Raw genomic sequence first — 17897 nt, forward strand, 5'->3', positions numbered from 1 at the left:
CATCTGCCTGGTACAGTTGAAACCGGGATTCATCCATGAAGAGCACACTTTTCCAACGTGCCAGTGGCCATCGAAGTTGAGCATTTCCCCACTGAAGTCGGTTACGACGACGAACTGCAGTCAGGTCAAGATCCTGGTGAGGACGAGGAGCACGCAGATGAGCTTCCCTGAGATTGTTTCTGACAGTTTGTGTAGAGATTCTTTGGTTATGCAAACCCACAGTTTTATCAGCTGTCCAGGTGGCTGATCTCAGACAATCCCGCAGGTGAAGAAACCAGATGTGGAGGTCCTTGGTAGGCGTGGTTACACGTGGTCTGTGGTTGTGAGGCTGGTTCGATATACTGAGAAATTCTCTAAAGCAACGTTGCAGTCAGTATGCCAATTGCACACTCCCTCAAAACTTGAGACATCTGTGGCATTGTGTTGTGTGACAACATGGCTTATTTTAGAGAGGCTTTTACTGTCCCCAGCACAAGGTGCACCTGTGTAATGATCATGCTGTTTAATCAGATTTTTGATATACCACAACTGTCAGGTTGATGGATTATCTTGGCAAAGGAGAAATGCTCACCAACAGGGATGTTAACAAATTTGAGCTTATGGAACATTTCTGGGATCTTTTATTTCAGCTCACGAAACATGGGGCCAACAATATGTTGCACGCTTTCCTGAGATTGAGTAGCACAAGAACCATCTTGTGGTGGAGATATCAGGAGCAATCAGGTCAACATAATTTACTTTTAGGACTGACTTAGAGATCTGTTCTGTTTACAGAGATCTGTTGCGCAATTATCTAATCAAAGAGATATTGCATTATTGCTTGCTTTTATAGGCAGCTCAGATCCGTTAGCCAGTAATAGAGATAGAGATGCATATTGAAAAATGTGCATTAGCTGGTGCTAGGAAAGTGATTGAAGTCAGACACATCTCCATCTTTGTATCTTGAAATGTTCAGAGGAGGTTTTACCCCCTAGATAGAGACATCGGGAACATAGTCAGGAAGACAAAGGACAGTACGAGGCGGTCAAGCATTCACCAAGTCAATCTGCAGGTAACCATAGCTTTGGTAGGAGATTGTTTTTTAGGATTGAAACAACATTGGAGAGAATTGATCCTTGCCTTCTGGCTGATCCATATGTGGTATCAGGATGGGTGAAGAAGAGATTGGGGACTGTTGAATCGGTGAAAGTAACTTTTGTGTCTTCCATCCTGAAGGAGCAGGTGTCCCAGGACAAGACCTGTGACTTTCTCTGCTATCCGGGCGCAATTGAAAGGAATGATAATTGGAGTGATGTTAGGTGTTGAGGAGGACCAACTGAATTTGGAAGATTCGTGGTGTCTGCAACGCCTGCCGTTTGGTGTGACGCAGACCCGGTGGAGAGTGTGGTGAAGTAGAGAAGACACTGTCTGTCCTGCTCTGTTTTGATGCAGATTCTTTACCCGACAAAGTCAAGTTGGGATGTCACTTATCCCGTGAGAGTTTTTATTCTGAAGCCATTATGGTTCTTTAGGTGCCAAGCTTATTGTAATGTTGCAACCGTGTGTAGGAGGGAGATTCTTAGATGTGAGAAGTGTGCAGGAGGGCATGAGACAAAGGAATGTGTAGTATTGGTGGGAAAAGCTGTGTGTGTTAACTGTAAGGGTGCCCATGGTCCTGGAGATCCGAAGTGTCTGGTGAGAGAAAGGTAGGTTGAGGTTGCCAGGATCAGAGTAGTTCAGAAGGTGTTGTATGCTGAGGCAGTGAAGAGAGTAGCAGAAGAAAAGGGGTCCAGTGTAAGGGATCCTGAGAAGCTCTCTGTGAGTAGGCTGAGGCCAATAGAGAGTGATAGGAATTAAATGTGTTTCAGTGAGGTTGGCTCCTTAACATTCATAGCCATGGATATCAACTGTACTGCAGAAATGGAAACGTAAATCACAGAAAATAGATGTTGTGGTGGCAGCTGCAGAGAAGTACTTGGGTGTATGAGATTTTACTGCAGAGGAGTTACAAGGTGTGTTGAGCGATAGTATCGGATCAGATAGGATAGGTTTAATGGGTGTAGGGTTAGATGGTAGGGACATTTTTTCCCTCCCTTTTGTGTCACAAAGTGGAACGAATTCACGCTCAAAAACAGTAGGCGCAAACACAGGGCTAGATACAACAAAAAGATTAATAGGGCCTCACACACTCCAGTGTAGTAGATGGCAGTGTATGCGCCTTTCAGTTGGTTGCGATCAGCCAGTACACATTTTAAAAAGAAGAAGAAGAACGCTGACGTCGACTTCTTCTCCAAAATGGCGAAGTGGACCTCAGACAAGCAAATTAATTGGTGCAGTTCTACTTTGTTGTTAAGAAAACGCACTGTAAGCATGGCTCAAACAAAATCCAGATTGTTGGGAAACAATTTTATTTTATTCTTGATGATATCGTCCATGATGCACATGGCATTGGCTGACGGAAAGACGCTCGTTTTGTTGGACAACCTCAACATCAGAGATACCCATGCAATCTTCTTCCGCAGTCTGGCAGGTGGAAGGAATACATGTTCTTTTCTCAGCCATTTGTTAGCTAGCTAGCTACAATTATACGTTTATTTTTATCCATAACGAAGATTTGTTTTCATTAATTTGTTTTCGTTCCGTTAGTAAGCTAACGTTATCTTAGTTAGCGCTCGTAACTCCACTAACGTTAGCTAATCTTTGCTAGCTAGGTTGCCAACGCAACGTTCCATAGGATAGGAATAGGTGTTACTACTGGGGCATGTGGCATTGATTTGGGTAAAAAAAAAAGTAACTAGCTAGCTATCATTGTCGATGTTAAAGGCAAAGAAAGGTCGTATCTGTCCACTTGCACAACTACGTGTCCGGGGCACCTGAGAATGTTAGCTTTTGCACTGTGATTGTACTACTTCATACACATTCTTTCAGTCCCTACTGCGCATGTACTGTTACATGATGTTTATCCCAAAATGATGCATAAGTGTGTGTTGTTTTTATGCACTAGAAATGCTGTGTTAACCCACCCTGGGCATCAAAATGGTTTAAAACAAAGTAACTTAGCGGACTTATTTCCAAATCAATTTCCACCAGGCTGATGTAGTTCTATGTCCCTCTTTGCAGATCGTGGCTTTGACCTTTCATTCAAGACTGCAGATGATCCTTCTCTTTCCCTGATCAAATATGGCCAATTTCTCTATGACCACCTCATCATCTTCTCCCCATCCGTGGAAGGTTAGTTACCTAACATTGCAGTTCTAATTTTTGACATTTCTTATCTTGCATCAAATCATTTTTGTTACAACAGAGTACTAAATATTTAATGCAACTTTTATCCTTTTAAGACTTTGGTGGCAACATCAGTGTTGAGACAATCACTTCCTTCATCGATGGTGGAGGCAATGTCCTGGTTGCTGCAAGCTCTGATATTGGTAAGTGAAAAATATATTATTCTTACTTGTGTAAAAACCACAGATGTTGTTTCTACAACATGTACGTGCTGACCAAACTAACCAAGATGTTGCAAAATAAATGTACACAGGTTATTTAATAATTTCATCCAAACATCAACAAACTTGGTTCCATTTTAGACGCTTGACCCGCTGCAAGTCCTGCCTCTCCCATCTACTCATTGGTTTTTAGGAGCATACTAACCCACGTGGTTGATTGAAAGATGAACAAGATCCACACGCCAGTCCAGTTGGTGGTGGTAATGCACCTTAAAGTTGGTTGCCAACTGCCATATAGAATCCACAGAAGAATAAGAATAAAGGAGGGAAGATTAATTAAATAAAACTAACTAGGGTTCCCCTTTTATTTATGGATTAATTGTCAGAGTAGAGAACACATGATTTTGTGACTCAAAATGGGTCAAAATTTTACAAAGAAAAAAAGGACCATGTGCATTTCAAGTAAAATAACAAGCCAATGTTTATCTCCCAGGACAAATTTGCTAGCAACAGCAAGCTTGCTAAATATCCATGAATGTTTCATGTGTGTTTCGACCTGTCCAATAATGAATATAGTTTGTTCACAGTTGGTTTGGTATTTAAACCTGCGTGTCATGAGCACGTCTGATGGGGATAGACAAAACATGCGCGCACTGAGTCGGTTTGGTCAGAATGTTTCACAGTAACTAATGCCATTCTCCTGTAATCTCCTTTGTCCTAGGTGACCCTCTGAGAGAGATAGGCAGTGAATGTGGAATTGAGTTTGATGAGGAGAAGACTGCTGTCATTGATCATCACCATTACGATGTGTCAGACCCTGGTGAGGTAAGCAGAAGAAAGAACATTCTAATGTAAACCTTATAGCATTAGGTTTTGCAATTGCTTACAGGGGCATGTGTCAATGCACTTCTGTCTAATAATGTAGAATTCCCAAGTTAAGTCTCAAGAAAAGATGTGAAATGGGTATTGAGTGACCATTAAAATTGCAGAGCACTTGAGGTAGGCGAATGAAGTGAATCATAAGAGGTAAACTTCCCCCCTATTCCTTCCCCTAGCATACCCTGATTGTTGCTGATCCAGACAATCTTCTGAAGGCTCCCACTATTGTCGGGAACCCCAGTGACAAACCCATCCTCTTCAAGGGTGTTGGGTGAGTCTACCATTACAGTTGAGAACAAGTATTGTCAGTTCTAAACAAGGGAGTTACTACACTGGTATTATGTTATTATACCCCTATGGACATATTTTTCTATAGTAAAGGATTTTTGTCTTCTCCCCTTCTTCCAGCATGGTGGCAGACCCAGATAACCCCCTGGTCCTGGACATTCTGACTGGCTCCTCCACCTCATACTCCTACTTCCCTGACCGACCCATCTCTCAGGTAATACCAGCACTGTTTCCTTCCTTATCAAACATTCTCCTTTGAAATTTGACTAACTTATGTGTGTAAGGTGTTTATAACTGAAAATGTATATTTTGGTTGACACTACGCTCTCCTTTCTGGACAGTACCCCCATGCTGTTGGAAAGAACACTCTTTTGATTGCTGGGCTCCAGGCCAGGAATAACGCCCGAGTGGTATTCAGTGGCTCACTGCACTTTTTCAGCGACGCCTTCTTCAATGCCGCTGTTCAGAAGGCCACACCTGGCTCCCAGAGGTAACCCTCTCTCATAATGCTTTTCATCATCTGCTCTGTAGTTGCCTGCCCTACTTTTATCCTGATTTTCATTGTTCAATAATCACCTTTTTATATTTTAAGAAATGGAATAACTGTTTTAATTCCAGTCTTGGATCTCTTGTAGGTACGCTCAGACTGGGAACATGGAATTAGCCGAGGCACTGTCCCGTTGGGTGTTCAAGGAAGCCGGTGTACTCCGGGTGGGAGCCGTTACACATCATCCTGTGGGGGAGAACACCCCTCCTGCAGCTTACACCATCACAGACCTTGTGGTGAGTCACTATTTAATCCATCAACATCTCGTGGTAAGACATTTTTGCTGTCCATTATGACAGTATTTAGTTATTTTTCTTATTTAACGAAACATTAAAATGTGAAAATATGCCAATTTAGCTAAGGTGAATGAAAAAAGGCATGAATATTTTTGTTTTTTTACTCCATGAACTGTGGCCATTATGTTGTTTCTGTCCTTTTCCTCCGACACAGGAGTACAGCGTTGTAATTGAGATGCTGTCCGAGGGCAGCTGGATTCCCTTTGATGGGGAAGACATCCAGTTGGAGTTTGTGAGAATCGACCCCTTCGTCAGGACCTACCTCAAGAAAAATGGTATGAACATTTCAGAGATTACTCTTTATTTTCATAATTATTTACATTGTGGATATTGATTGAACAGTTTTCGATGTCAATCAAATAATTATATTTACCTGAATAGGAGATAAATACAGCGTCCAGTTCAAGTTGCCTGACGTGTATGGAGTGTTCCAGTTCAAGGTGGACTACAACAGGCTAGGCTACACACACCTGTACTCCTCTACTCAGGTGAGGGAACTGTCATGTTTTGAAATGGAAGGCTCTTGAGTATATCACTATAAGCAAACAATGTATAGTACTCAATTGCTAATGTATACATGTCCTCTCCCATAGGTGTCGGTGCGTCCTCTGCAGCACACACAGTATGAGCGCTTCATCCCCTCAGCGTTCCCTTACTACGCCAGTGTCTTCTCCATGATGGGAGGACTCTTTGTCTTCAGCATAGTCTTCCTTCACATGAAAGAAAAGGAAAAATCAGACTAGGGAGATGAAACGTTTAGAGAAAAGCTTATTAAATTAGGAGGGAGGGGTGGTAGATTAAGAATTTGCCTTATTGGGGTGAAGGTTCTTGGTTGTTTAAATCATCTGGCAGAGTCTGCAAGAAGAGTTGGTGAGAATTGAACATGTTGCTTCTCTATTGGTTGTGGGGGAATTTAATGAGGGCTTTGCAGGCAAACTAATTCAGCGGTGGCTGAGATTTTTTGTAATTCTGAAAATAATACACTTGTGCACATATCATTTGAGTGATTATTTTACACATCTCTGAATTCAGTCAGCAATTGGATATGGTTGCTTCACGATCTCAATAACAGATGGAACACTTGTTTGGAAAAATCCCATGAATGTATGTTTTTCCCACCCCCTTGTGTATGAGGATAAAAACATATTGATGCAGTACATGCACTGAATATTTTTGTTTTGTCTGATCAAATAGTCTTGCCAATAGAAACACTAACATGTTTGCAACAAACGTTACACAAATCCTTAAACTACAATAAAATGTTGACATTCCACTCTGTTGAAGTCTTATTACTATCCTCAATCTAATTTAGTAACCCGCAGCTGGATCAATTGTGTGTATATATAAATCATTGAGCTGGATAGGGTAGAGAACATGTAGTTAGTAAAAAAAAAAAAACTACAGCACAAAAAAAAATCAGTTACCCACATTTGTTGGAGGTGATGTTAGTGGGTCACGAGCTCGTTGACAGGCATTTGGTGACTTATCAGTCAATTCTATAACTTCAAATGGCTAGCTGCTAAACTTAACCATAGACAGTACAGTATGAAGATGGGCAGAAATTGCTTCCCAAATGGAGATACCCGATCACGCTTCTAGGCCATGTCATGGCGACGTTGGCTAGCTAAACTCATGCGCAGAAACACTTCTTCGGTCTAATGATGGTCTCGCGCCGGAATGCGCACGTGCTGGACGCCGACTTAAAGGCACTCCTTCGATAAAGTAATTTTTGACAAAGGAAACGTGTCAATTTCACGAGGTTGGAGTTATAACATGTTCAATTACTTAAGACGTGGGCTCGAATCTAGGTTGTGTATTGACATTTCTAGAAAATTAGTTAAATCCGAAACCCCGGTCTGTTCTGCTTGCTCTGTTTCGCAAGCGTTCCCGGAAGCCTCGCGATGTTGCACCTCTGGCTTTAGAAACTGGGTTAGCATTGTCTTGAATATATTCCTCCGGACTAAACATCGAGCTTGTTAAAACCTGGTCATGGTTTCTACATTTTACATCATAAAGTTGAACTACAACATAAGTTTAAACAAGTTGAGTGCTACCTAACTACAAAAAGTAAAAGTTACCGGCTACGACAGCAGGATATTTACTCCCTACTAGCGCTGACGCCACCTAACGTGCTGGCCAGTTCGGTTGACTAACGACGTTAGCCATTCGAACCTTAGTAGGAGGACTAGTATGAGGGAGGACGACATTGCCAATAAACGTTATTAGCCATGGCCATGTTGTCTTATGCTATAGTTGTTACATTACCTAGCCAGCTCTTTGTTTGATATGTTGTTCGCTTCGCTAGCCAATTATCAGTGTTGAAAATATATGGCTGGCTAGCTTTGAGAACATCGACAGCAGACCACATTGAGACCCCTGGAAATCAGCTGACAGCTGCAGGCAGCCAAGGAGACCAGTCAGTGATGGATCAACTCAAAGTCAAGGACCGAATATTGGAAAACATTTCTTCGTCTGTCAAGAAGGTAAGACTGATATCAAGTCTATACACATACAGTTAGCTCAAAGTCATGTTAGTAAGATCAGCTAACTTATTTGAAGACGGTAAACACCAGTATTACCCTGCTTGCCATGATAGGTGGGCCTGACTCATCGTAGAAATCAGTTGCTGACTATCTGTGAGGTCTTTGAACATTGTTTAGCTAACGTTAAACACATGGATTACGTTTGTAATGTAATGGGTGTTTTGTCTTGCTAATTTAGCTGACACTGTGTTGTATTCGCTAATGCTGTCACGTAAACAAACACTTTCTTGCTTCTAAAATTCTGAGTCACGGCCAATTCAACAACCCTCGGTTAGCTAGGTCTATTTTTGAAAACCAAAATAACTTTTGTTGTTTATTTTCCAAACACATTTCAATATGCTTGCTTAATATAGGCATAGTTACGCATACTGTGACCATATTCAATTTGACTTCTGGGTTACTTAATCAATTAAGCTAAACCCTGGTTGAATGTTTGTTGATGTTCATCCTTTGCATACACCTGTACACTTAACGTTCAGTCCCATCCTTCCAAAGTATTTGCACTGTGCCAGACTGACAGTGCTTTAATAGACCTTGCCTGGTATGATTTTCAAGTCCTCTCCAGTTTATATTCAGTTTGTTCCTGTTCCCAGTCACATGATCGTAATCAGGTGACTGGAATTTAAGATCCTACATTCCTTTATATTCAGTCAGTCCTGTTGAACTAGTCTTTTTTCAGGGGTTATGAACAAAAGTCTGATTAATGCTTTTAAGTCAGTCATAGTAATACCATTTAGTGGATCAGATGTACAGTAGCAATTATCCAATTTCAGGCTCCATGCTTGCAGATATCTGTCACTGAGGGACTCCTCAACATCTCATGAAGAAGATATCCCTATATTTGTAGTTTGGCTGTGGGCCTAGTACTCTTGTCAGCTCCATATGTTTTGTGCTCTGACTGCAGTTGCAGAGTTACTTTGCTGCCTGTGAGGATGAAACTCCAGCCATCCGGAATCACGACCGGGTCCTACAGCGACTGTGCGAGCACCTTGACCATGCTCTACTCTATGGGTAAGAAGACTAAGAGCTAAATCTGCTCAGTACTTTAATACATCCTAACTCAGTTCAATTCTCATAGTCTGTGCATTGCAGGCTGCAGGATATCTCCTCAGGTTACTGGGTACTGGTTCTACACTTCACCCGCAGGGAAGTGGTCCGGCAGGTAGATGAGCTCCAGCACATAGCAACCAACCTTGGGCGAAGTAAGAACACCATTTTTACTGCTTTCTTACGCACACATCCACATTCATGGTCAGTCTTGTGGGCAACTTGAGAAACAAACGTTTCACAGCAGTTAACCCTAATACATACATGCCATTTCTTTCAATCAATTCATACTTTGATAAAATGAATGACATATGTTAGCCAGTGGTTTGCCAATTGTAAATTCCTCTTGTGCCACATGCCAGAAATGTAGCATGATGATGTTGTTATTTGAGGTCAGGATTACAGTAATTACCATTGGTGTTTGCACATATGTTTCTCTTTTTACAGAAGTTTCTTTGCAGGCCTACTTATTTGCAAGTTCAGGCAGGAAATAAATAATACATGGTACTAGTAAATATGACCTACATATGCCCATATTTGTCCCTTGTTTATATTTATTTTCTATGCAGGTCGTGCCTGGCTATACCTAGCACTGAGTGAGAGCTCCTTAGAAAGCTATCTCCGTCTCTTCCAAGAGAACCAAGGATTGCTGCAGAAGTATTACTTCAAGTGAGTGTTCTGACCCAAAGAGCCCTAAATTATGCATTTAGACTAAAAACAAATATCATTTTGTCACATGCACCAAATACAACGGGTGTAGACTTTACTATAAAATGCTTCCCTACGAGCCTGTCCCAACTATGCAGAATCAAAAGATAATAAAAATAGTAACACAAGGAATAAGAAAATACTATATTTAATATATGCATACATACACACACACACACACAGGGGCAAAAAAGTATTTAGTCATCCACCAATTGTGAAAGTTATCCCACTTAAAAAGATGCGAGAGGCCTGTAATTTTCATCATACAAAATGAGAGAAAAAAAATCCAGAAAATCACATTGCAGGATTTCTTAATGAATTTATTTGCAAATTATGGTGGAAAATAAGTATTTGGTCAATAACAAAAGTTTATCTCAATACTTTGTTATATACCCTTTGTTGGCAATGACAGAGGTCAAACGTTTTCTGTAAGTCTTCACAAGGTTTTCACACACTTTTGCTGGTATTTTGGCCCATTCCTCCATGCAGATCTCCTCTAGAGCAGTGATGTTTTGGGGCTGTTGCTGGGCAACACGGACTTTCAACTCCCTCCACAGATTTTCTATGGGGTTGAGATCTGGAGACTGGCTAGGCCACTCCAGGACCTTGAAATGCTTCTTACGAAGCCACTCCTTCGTTGCCCGGGCGGTGTGTTTGGGATCATTGTCATGCTGAAAGACCCAGCCACGTTTCATCTTCAATGCCCTTGCTGATGGAAGGAGGTTTTCACTCAAAAGCTCACGATACATGGCCCCATCCATTCTTTCCTTTACACGGATCAGTCGTCCTGGTCCCTTTGCAGAAAAACAGCCCCAAAGCATGATGTTTCCACCCCCATGCTTCACAGTAGGTATGGTGTTCTTTGGATGCAACTCCGCATTCTTTGTCCTCCAAACACGACGAGTTGAGTTTTTACCAAAAAGTTATATTTTGGTTTCATCTGACCATATGACATTCTCCCAATCTTCTTCTGGATCATCCAAATGCTCTCTAGCAAACTTCAGACGGCCCTGGACATGTACTGGCTTAATTAAGCAGGGGGACACGTCTGGCACTGCAGGATTTGAGTCCCTGGCGGGGTAGTGTGTTACTGATGGTAGGCTTTGTTACTTTGGTCCCAGCTCTCTGCAAGTCATTCACTAGGTCCCCCCGTGTGGTTCTGGGATTTTTGCTCACCGTTCTTGTGATCATTTTGACCCCACGGGGTGAGGTCTTGCGTGGAGCCCCAGATCGAGGGAGATTATCAGTGGTCTTGTATGTCTTCCATTTCCTAATAATTGCTCCCACAGTTGATTTCTTCAAACCAAGCTGCTTACCTATTGCAGATTCAGTCTTCCCAGCCTGGTGCAGGTCTACAATTTTGTTTCTGGTGTCCTTAGCAGCTCTTTGGTCTTGGCCATAGTAGAGTTTGGAGTGTGACTGTTTGAGGTTGTGGACAGGTGTCTTTTATACTGATAACAAGTTCAAACAGGTGCCATTTAATACAGGTAACGAGTGGAGGACAGAGGAGCCTCTTAAAACCTGTTATGGCTGCGATCCCTGTACAGGGATCAACATCAGGGGAAATTTCAGAGTGACAACTAAAAATACAACGTCGTAACATTAAGCATTTTCAAAAATGTTTAATGTTACAAGTGTCTTACACCCTTCAAAAGATTAGAATCTTGGTAATCAAACTACGTTTTCCAATTTAAAATAGCTATTACAGAAAACAAATACCATGCTTTTGTTTGAGAAGAGCAATCAACAACAAACATTTTCCGCCATGACAGTTTTTACACATTCACATCTGAAGGTAAAATTATGACTTACATTCTGATATCTTGGTCTTATTTCTCTTCCTGAGGGTCCCAGTGATCAAATGAAGTGCCGTTTTCTTTGATAAAATCCATTTTTCTAAAACATTTTAACCTGTTTGTGCTGTGAATTCCATCTCTATCAATTTTTTACGGAGCATTCGACGTAATTACACACGGTAAAACATTGTTTATCTAGTCATGGTTGGTTTCAGTGCATTCCTCTGGATGTTTGCAACACAGCCAAACGTTATTGTTTTTTTTTGCGGGGAGTATTGACCGAAGTGAACTGATTTGAAGACAACGAGCAATGACTACCTTGCTCACCAATCATTTTAGCGAAGCTTCGTTGATGGACTGTATTTCTGCCCAATGACCACTGATCTTCTTGAAATCTAGCTGGGTAGATAGCCAATGAGCTGAGGTAAACGGCAGTATGTAATGGTTTTGGGTTGGAGCACCATTCCTTGTTTAATATCGCATGCGTAACGAACTCCATTCTCGCCTTGGCGATCAGAGGAGTTGCTGTGAGGCTTGTTACGCGCAGCTCTATTTCGGAAAGTTGTATTTTCAATGATTTCATTGAAGTTTTCATGGCGAATAAATCAGGAAAAGCGAAGTCAAAGTCTAAAGTAAAAGTGAAAGTGAGACAGATTTTTTGTTTGAGGAATCTTTGAGTGTTATGATTCAAACAGGAACTGAGGAGCTGTTTCTGCAAGGACAGGACGTACTTCTGGACGGGTAAGTGCTAATGCCGTTTTATGAAATATATATATATTTTTCACAAAAACATTTTTTGAAATGAAATGTGTGGTTTGTTTGTGTGTGTGTTTGTATGTATTCCATGTCAGATTATATTTTCCATTTTTTTAAATTCAAATGGAATGGAGTAGAACAGCAAACACACAGGCCACTGCGCCTGCTACTCCTCTTCATTTCCATATGAAATAGCCATTGGGTGCTGTTCAGGGGAGGGCAGGCCCACAACAATGGCCGGAGTTGAATGGAACAGCACTTCACCTTAGTGACTGTTCCCTCTGCTCTATACAATACATATCTGTTTATTTTATGTGATGATAAAAGGCTCATACGATACAAGTATTTTTTAAATGTTTTCTTTCACAGTGATAGCGACTCCGGTGCCATGCTGCCCGCACTACCTCTGCCCCCCCAGTGGTGTTCATATGCCACAGTTCATTACTGCAGGCATGACTGTGCCTCAGGGCCAAAAGGGCAGAGCATGGAGGCGTCGTTGTGTTCTGTGTCGCATGAACTGAACCACTTGTTCAGTTTGCCTCTGCTTTACATCAGAAAGAGACTGCTGTGGGACATGGCACAGGCAGCAAAATATTGTGTTGAGGACTTCCAAAGGGTGTACTGTTTTAAAAAAAATATTTTTGCTTTTTGATATGTTGTATATAGTTATTTGATATGTTGTATATAGTTATAGGTCATTTCACCAATTTGGCCACTTGGGTACATTTGGGCAACTTGTGTGGGACACCTGGGTGACTTCATGCTAAATGTCATGTAGCTCACCCATTCCTGAAGTTATCAATCTGAAACTTTGCACACCTACAGTTGCCCCCTTGTTTTATCCATCAAAATGATCTCCAGTATCCTATCTGACTGTGTGGCTATTCTAGTACATGTGAAAGATGATACTACAACAATAAAAAACAGAAAACGTATGCTCTTTCTTTCTCTTTTCTTCCACCAGATCTACTGTGTTATATTCTCCTACATTCAATTAACATTTCCACAAACTTCAGAATGTTTCCATTCAAATGATACTAAGAATATGCATATCATTGCATATTCTGAGCTACAGGCAGTTAGATTAGGGTATGTCTTCAGGCGGAAATTGAGAACAAAGGGATGCAGCCATAACAGGTTTAAAGAAAAAGTTACAGGTCTGTGAGAGTCAGAAATCTTGCTTGTTTGTAGGTGACCGAATACTTATTTTCCACCATAATTTGCAAATAAATTCATTAAAAATCATACAATGTGATTTCCTGGATTTTTTTCCCTCATTTTGTCTGTCATAGTTGAAGTGTACCTATGATCAAAATTACAGGCGTCATCTTTATAAGTGGGAGAACTTGCACAATTGGTGGCTGACTAAATACTTTTTTGCCCCACTGTACACACATACATACATACAGTGAGTGCAGAATTCAGACCCCTTGATGTTACCAGCCTTATTCTAAAATGGATTTGTTTTTTTCCCCCATGAATCTACACAACCCCCCCCCCCTCACATTTACATAAATATTCAGACCCTTTACTCAGTACTTTGTTGAAGCACCTTTGGCAGCTATTACAGCCTCGATTCTTCTTGGGTATGGGTACGCTACAAGCTTGGCACACCTGTATTTGGGGAGATTCTCCCATTCTCTGCAGATCCTCTCTAGCACTGTCAGTTTGGATGGGGAGCGTTACTGCACAGTTATGTTCAGGGCTCTCCAGAGATGTTAGATCAGGTTCAAGTCCGGGCTCTGGCTGGGTCACTCAAGGACATTCAGAGACTTGTCCTGAAGCAGCTCGTGTTTTCTTGGTTGTGTGCTTAGGGTTGTTGTCCTTTTGGAAGATGAACCTTTGCCCCAGTCTAAGGTTCTGAGCGCTCTGGAGCAGGTTTTCATCATAGATCTCTCTGTACTTTGCGGCGTTCATCTTTGCCTCGATGCTGACCACTATCCCAGTCCTTGCCGCTGAAAAACATCCCCACAGCATGATGCCTCCACTACTACCTTGGTTTTTGCTCTGGCATGCACTGTCAACTGTGGGACCTTATATTGACGGGTGTGTTCCTTCCCAAATCATGTCCAATCGATACAATTTATCACAGGTTAACTCCAATGAAGTTGTAGAAACATTTCAAGGATTATTAATTGAAACAGGATGCACCGGAGTTAAATTTCGAGTCTCATAGCAAGGATTGTCGTGGAAATTCTACACATGGGACACTCAAAGTCAGTGTTTAATGAATCATTGTTGATTAACAGTTAACTGGAGAGGTTCCAGCAAACTTGATGCACCATAGTGAACATCTGTCAGGAGCTCTACCGGGGAAGTCCCGTTCTTTTATTCTGCGTATAGGTGTATGATTTTAGCTTGTTCTTCATTCATAATTAATTCATTAACGTTTGCTTCATTCATGTGACCGACCAATACTGGTTCATGCATGTGACAGACCAATACCTCATAACACTTCTTCTCTTGAAGCTGAGACCTTGAAATTTAGATCTTTTGTTCTCAAAGCAAGGGTCTGAGTGTACTGCTGAATTGCAGATACTGAGAGTGATGATTTGTTCAATCGGTCACTTACATGAACACAGAAATTAGTTATTAGAAAAGCACAAGATAAAATGTTCCATCACAGTTTCTTAATACTTATTTAAATCAGTAATTATGAGGTATTGTGTGTAGGTTGGAGGTTTTTTAAATTCATTTAGAGAATGGCTGTAACATAACAATGTGGAAAAAGGGAAGGGGTCTGACTACTTTCCGAATGCACTGTACATGCAAATACAGGGAGTACCAGTACCGGATCGACTGGGATATTCTGTAATGATGTCAATGATCATTGTCCAATTGCTTGTGTTAGAAATACAAAGATGACCAAAGCCAAACCCTGTTATATTTTTAAAATACATTTTAGACAGTTTTATGAGCAAGCGTTCTGACATGATCTGTACCATTTAATATTGACATGCCTGATTCCCGATGTTGACACTGCCTGAGACTATTTCTATAAGAAATTTCTGTCCATCTGTGATAAGCATGTCACTTTGAATACATTTAGAATCAGTGGAAGGGTTTTCAGGTAACTGAAAAACTGCTCTCCGCAGCCGATGTAAGACCTTTTTAAACAGGTTAACATTCACCGGGCCAGACGGATTAACAGGACGTGTACTGCGAGCATGCACTGACTAACTGGCAAGTGTCTTCAATGACATTTTCAACCTCTCCCTGTCTGTAATACCAACATGTTTCAAGCAGACCACCATAATCCCTGTGCCCAAGATCACGAAGGTAACCTACCTAAAAGACCACCGACCCATAGCACTCACATCTGTAGCCATGAAGTACTTTGAAAGGTTGGTCATGGCTCACATCAACACCATTATCCCAGAAACCCTAGACCCACTCAGTTTGCATACTGTCCCAACAGATCCACAGATGATTCAATCTCTATTGCACTCCACACTGCCCTTTCCCGCCTGGACAAAAGGAACACCGATGTGAGAATGCTATTCATTGACTACAGCTCAGCGTTCAACACCATAGTGCCCTCAAAGATGATCAATAAGCTATGGACCCTGGGACTAAACACCTCTGACTGCAACTGGATCCTGGACTTCCTGACGTGCCGCCCCCAGGTGGTAAGGGTAGGTAACAACACATCTGCCACGCTGATCCTCAACACGGGGGCTCTTCAGGCGGTGCTCAGCCCCCTCCTGTAGTCAATGTTCACTCATGACTGCACGGCCAGGCACGACTTCAACACCATTAAGTTTGCCGATGACACAACGGTGGTAGGCTTGATCAACAACGAGACAGCCTATAGGGAGGAGGTCATAGACCTGACTGTGTGGTGCAAGGACAACAACCTCTCCCTCAACGTGATCAAGATAAAGGAGATGATTGTGGACTACAGGAAAAGGAGGACTGAACACGCTCCAATTCTCATCAACGGGGCTGTAGTTGAGCAGGTTGACAGCTTCAAGTTCCTTGGCATTCACATCACCAACAAACTAACATGGTCCAAACATACAAAGACAAGTCGTGAAGAGGACACAACAAAACCTATTCCCCCTCAGGAGACTGAAAAGATTTGGCAATGGTCCTCAGATCCTCAAAAGGTTTTACAGCTGCACCATCGATAGCATCGTGACTGGTTGCATCACTGCCTAGTATGGCAACTGCTCGGCCTCCGACCGCAAGGCAGAGGGTAGTACATGCAGCCCAGTACATGACTGCGGCCAAGCTTCCTGCCATCCAGGACCTCTATACTAGGCGTTGTCAGAGGGAGGCCCTAAAAATTTGTCAAAGAATCCAGCCACCCAAGTCATAGACTATTCTCTCTGTTACTGCACAGCAAGCGGTACCTGAGCGCCAAGTCTAGGTCCAAGAGGCTTCTAAACAGCTTCTACCACCAAGCCATAAGACTTCTGAACATCTAATCAAATCGCTACCCAGACTATTAGCATCCCCCCTTTACGCTGCTGCTACTTTCTGTTATTATCTATGCATAGTCACTTTATTAACTCTACCTACATGTACATATTAAACTCAATTACCTCGACTAACCGGCGCCCCCGCACATTGACTCTGTACTGGTACCCCCTATATATAGCCTCGCTATTGTTGTTTTACTGCTGCTCTTTAATTAGTTACTTTTAATTTTTATTTAAACTGCGTTGTTGGTTAAGGGCTTGAAAGTAAGCATTTAACTGTAAGATGCATGTGACAAATAAAATTGGATTTTAAATCAATGTCAGGTTCTAATGTTTCCTCTGGCCTTCCTGACCAATTAATGATGGATTCTAATCAAGTGAAGGATAAAGCCCATATTGTAGGGTTTTTTAACAAGCACTTCATGTACAGTTGAAGTTACATACACCTTAGCCAAATACATTTAAACTCAGTTTTTCACAATTCCTGACATTTAATCCTTGTATAAATTGCCTGTCTTAGATCAGTTAGGATCACCACTTTATTTTAAGAATGTGAAATGTCAGAATAATAGTACCGAGAATTATTTCAGCTTTTATTTCTTTCATCACATTCCCAGTGGGTCAGAAGATTACATACACTCAATTAGTATTTGGTAGCATTGCCTTTAAATTGTTTAACTTGGGTCAAACGTTTCAGGTAGCCTTCAACAAGCCCCCCACAATAGGTTGGGTCTATTTTCACCCATTCCTCCTGACATAGCTGGTGTAACTGAGACAGGTTAGTAAGGCCTCTTTGCTCTCACACGCTTTTTCAGTTCTGACCACAAATGTTCTATAGGATTGAGGTCAGAGCTTTGTGATGGCCGCTCCAATACCTTGACTTTGTTGTCCTTAATCAATTTTCCCATGATGTCAAGCAAAGAGGCACTGAGTTTGAAAGTAGGCCTTGAAACACATCTACAGGTACACCTCCAATTGACTCAAATTATGTCAATTAGCCTATCAGAAGCTTCTAAAGCCATGACATCATTTCCTGGAATTTTCCAAGCTGTTTAAAGGCACAGTCAACTTAGTGTATGTAAACCTCTGACCCACAGGAATTGGGATACAGTGAATTATAAGTGAAACAATCTGTCTGTAAACAATTGTTGGAAAAATTAAGTCCTTAGTGACTTGCCATAACTATAG

At 41.6% G+C, this 17897-nt stretch overlaps 2 protein-coding genes across 3 annotated transcripts in view; both read left to right on the plus strand.

The window, feature by feature from the left end:
* Positions 1 to 2255: 2255 nt before the first annotated feature.
* Positions 2256 to 6706, plus strand: LOC115132243 (dolichyl-diphosphooligosaccharide--protein glycosyltransferase 48 kDa subunit-like). The gene is made up of 11 exons (XM_029664679.2): positions 2256 to 2509; positions 3100 to 3210; positions 3321 to 3407; positions 4147 to 4250; positions 4481 to 4575; positions 4713 to 4806; positions 4934 to 5082; positions 5228 to 5375; positions 5590 to 5710; positions 5817 to 5923; positions 6029 to 6706. The coding sequence occupies exons 1-11, from the start codon at positions 2275 to 2277 to the stop codon at positions 6176 to 6178; spliced, it is 1401 nt and encodes a 466-aa protein (XP_029520539.1). The 5' UTR covers positions 2256 to 2274; the 3' UTR covers positions 6179 to 6706.
* A 246-nt stretch (positions 6707 to 6952) lies between these two features.
* LOC115132617 (pleckstrin homology domain-containing family M member 2-like) overlaps positions 6953 to 17897 on the plus strand; it is an 89294-nt gene continuing 78349 nt past the window's right edge. For both annotated transcript variants that reach the window (XM_065020758.1, XM_029664678.2), the window contains exons 1-4: positions 6953 to 7918; positions 8883 to 8989; positions 9071 to 9180; positions 9595 to 9694. In XM_065020758.1, the coding sequence (XP_064876830.1) occupies positions 7859 to 7918; positions 8883 to 8989; positions 9071 to 9180; positions 9595 to 9694 (377 nt within the window). In that variant the 5' untranslated portion in view covers positions 6953 to 7858. The remainder of the gene's footprint in view (positions 7919 to 8882; positions 8990 to 9070; positions 9181 to 9594; positions 9695 to 17897) is intronic.

The sequence above is a fragment of the Oncorhynchus nerka genome, linkage group LG7 (assembly GCF_034236695.1).
Source record: "Oncorhynchus nerka isolate Pitt River linkage group LG7, Oner_Uvic_2.0, whole genome shotgun sequence".
In the NCBI taxonomy this organism is placed as follows: domain Eukaryota; kingdom Metazoa; phylum Chordata; class Actinopteri; order Salmoniformes; family Salmonidae; genus Oncorhynchus; species Oncorhynchus nerka.

Bases quoted from the DNA above. Each gene is read 5' to 3' on its own strand.
- LOC115132243 (XM_029664679.2), top strand. From the start codon at position 2,275: ATGGCGAAGTGGACCTCAGACAAGCAAATTAATTGGTGCAGTTCTACT. The intron at 3,211-3,320 runs GTTAGTTACCTA...TATCCTTTTAAG, and splicing joins CTTCTCCCCATCCGTGGAAG to ACTTTGGTGGCAACATCAGT. The intron at 5,924-6,028 runs GTGAGGGAACTG...CCTCTCCCATAG, and splicing joins ACCTGTACTCCTCTACTCAG to GTGTCGGTGCGTCCTCTGCA.